Source organism: Bison bison, unplaced genomic scaffold (assembly GCF_000754665.1).
Source record: "Bison bison bison isolate TAMUID 2011002044 unplaced genomic scaffold, Bison_UMD1.0 scf7180017864063, whole genome shotgun sequence".
Classification (NCBI taxonomy): domain Eukaryota; kingdom Metazoa; phylum Chordata; class Mammalia; order Artiodactyla; family Bovidae; genus Bison; species Bison bison.
Window position 1 is genome coordinate 7,883,046 of NW_011494635.1, and position 2,778 is coordinate 7,885,823.

At 45.5% G+C, this 2,778-nt stretch overlaps 1 protein-coding gene across 1 annotated transcript in view; it reads left to right on the plus strand.

Moving 5' to 3' along the window:
• IDI1 (isopentenyl-diphosphate delta isomerase 1) overlaps positions 1 to 2,778 on the plus strand; it is a 7,378-nt gene that overhangs the window by 463 nt on the left and 4,137 nt on the right. Inside the window, exons 2-3 of the mRNA XM_010836620.1 lie at positions 61 to 226; positions 380 to 413. Of these exons, the coding sequence (XP_010834922.1) occupies positions 61 to 226; positions 380 to 413 (200 nt within the window). The remainder of the gene's footprint in view (positions 1 to 60; positions 227 to 379; positions 414 to 2,778) is intronic.

The following is a 2,778-nucleotide window of genomic DNA, read 5'->3' on the forward strand; positions in this document are numbered from 1 at the left end:
CTGGACCCGGGTCGGGTCTCTGGAGCCGCCGGCCCCAGTCGGAACCGCCTCGTGTGCCAGGAACCGCTTCCCGGGCGTCGCTTCCCGGGGCGGCGCGGGCGAGACGGCTGCGCTTGGATCCCGGCGGATCTGCGGAGGGTGACTCACCCCCTGCAGCCTCCGGTCTGAAGTGTGTGTTCGCCATTGGCTGCGGAGACGAAACAAAAGCAGCGTCTCGCCGCGAAAGGTGGGACCTGATGGCCTTCTTGTCCTTGTACAGGTTGGAAAAATTACAGGGTGCGCAGGCAGCCTCTGCTCTAGGAACAACCAGCTGGGCGTTTAAAGTCCTAAAGCAAAGACGAAATCAGACGCGTGGGAGCATTTTTTTTTTAAAATACAGATTAAAGCTCATCATTCGAATTGGAGAAGCATTAGTACGATTGTTTCACAAGAAACAAACTCGACGTATTTGGGGATTCGAATAGCCACAAAGTTTGTACAATAAAACCCGAGGTTACTTCAATATTCAGTATAATAAAAGTTTATTGCTAGAATCAATTATATAAGGTGAACTTAGGGTTTCAAGCTTGGTGGTTGTAGCTACTATTCAACTAGCAATTTTGTTAGGGACGTAATATGCACAAGGCATTCTGCAGGGCGAGGGAGCAGGTAGAATGCCGAGTGAACCACAGTATCAGCTCCCAATTGATTCAGGTGCTAACATGTAGTTTTATTTTGCAGCACATCATCAACAGTTTGGGTGAAACTTAGGATGTTGTTATAATTGAGGTAATCTTTTCTCTGCTATATTTAGAATTCTGTAAAAGTCAACCATGACTGTAAAGAACTGTCACAAAAATAAGAGGGGAAAGGAATCAACACTTTGAGGGCTCACTGTGTGCCAGGCACATGACATATTTGTTAACTTGTCTGATTGTCAAGCCAACCTAATAAAGTGCTGATCAAAACCGCAATGAGGTACCACCTCACACTGGTCCAAATGGCCATCATCAAAAAGTCCACTAATAGTAAATGCTGGAGAGGGTGTGGAGAAGAAGGAACCTACAGCCACTATGGAGAATAGTGTGGAGGTTCCCTGAAAAACTAAAAATACAACTACCATATGATGCAGCAATCCCACAACTGACCATATACCTGGACAAAGCTCTTAATTTCAAAAGATACATGTACCCCCAAATGTTCACAGCAGCACTATTCACAATAGCCAAGACATTAAGCAATCTGAATGTCCATCAACAAATGGAATGGGTAAGAGATGTGGTGTGTATACATACACACACACAATTGATAAAGATGTGTGTATACACTCATGCGTGCGTGTGCACAATGGCATACTACTCATTAAAAAAAAACCTTTTGCAACATGAATAGGCTTCCCTTGTAGCTCAGTCAGTAAAGAATTTGCCTGCAGTGCAGGAGACCTGGGTTCGATCCCTGGGTTGGGAAGATCCCCTGGAGAAGGAAATGGCAACCCACTCCAGTATCCTTGCCTGGAAAATCTCATGGACAGAGGAGCCTGGTGGGCTGCAGTCCATGGGGTGGCAAAGAGTCAGGCACAACTGAGCGACTAACAGTTTTTGCAACATGAATGAACCTAGAGATTGTCGCAGTGTGAAGAAAGTCAGCGAAACACATATTTGTAGGTGGGATCTAAGTTCAGTTCAGTCACTGTGTCCTACTCTGTGACCCCATGGACTGCAACATGCCAGGCTTCCCTGTTCATCACCAACTCCCTGAGGTTGCTCAAACTCATGTCCATCCTCATGTCCATGGAGTCAGCAATGCCATCCAACTATCTACAGTATGATACAAATGAACTTTAATTTACAGAACAGAAATAGACTCATACAAAAAACAAACTTAGGCCTACCAAAGAGGAAAGGTGGGATGGAAAAATTATATTGGGATTAACATATACACTACTATGTATAAACAGAATCCAAGGATTTACTGTGTACCACAGGGAACTAACTTTATTCAACATCTTGTAATAACCTATACTGTTAAAGAATAATGTGTAAACTATCATTTTGCTGTACACCAGAAACTAACATAAATCGACTGAAGTACAAATTATTCTGAATTGAACTTAAAACATGCGAGCATGCTAAGTCGCTTCAGTTGTGTCCAACTCTGTGCGACCCCATGGACTGTAGCCTGCCAGGCTCCTCTGTCCACGGGATTTTCCAGGCAAAAATACTGGAGAAGGTTGCCAGGGCCTCCCTCCAGGCGATCCTCTCAACCCAGGGATTGAACCTGTGTCTCACATCACCTGCATTGGCAGGTGAGTTCTTTACCACTAGCGCCACCTGGGAAGTCCAATTAAGCGTGAGGATATTATAATTAGCTGTCAAAACTCAAAAAGCTAGTATGCAATGGAGCAAAGATTGGATTAAAATCCAGGTCCACATCAAAGCCCACGTTTTCCACAGTGCTTTCCTTTGATAGGGTTGCTGTAACAAAATGCCACAAATCAGGCTTAAACAACAGAAATGTATTGTCTCGGGTCTGGAGGCTTGAGGTCCAGGATCAAGGTGCCAGTCGGTGCTGGTTCCTGCTGAGACCTGTGACAGGGAATCTGTGCCATGTCTCTCTCGCGTGCGCGCCTTCTGGTGGTTTGCCAGCAACTCCCGACTGGCAGAGGTCGTTTTCTAACTCCTTTCCTTCACAAATAGTGACAAACCTGTCTAGTTACTTTGAAGTTGCCACACTACCCGGCGGGGACAGCTCACGCTCACCAACAGGTCTGTTTAGCTCACAGAACCGCTTCACACAAGC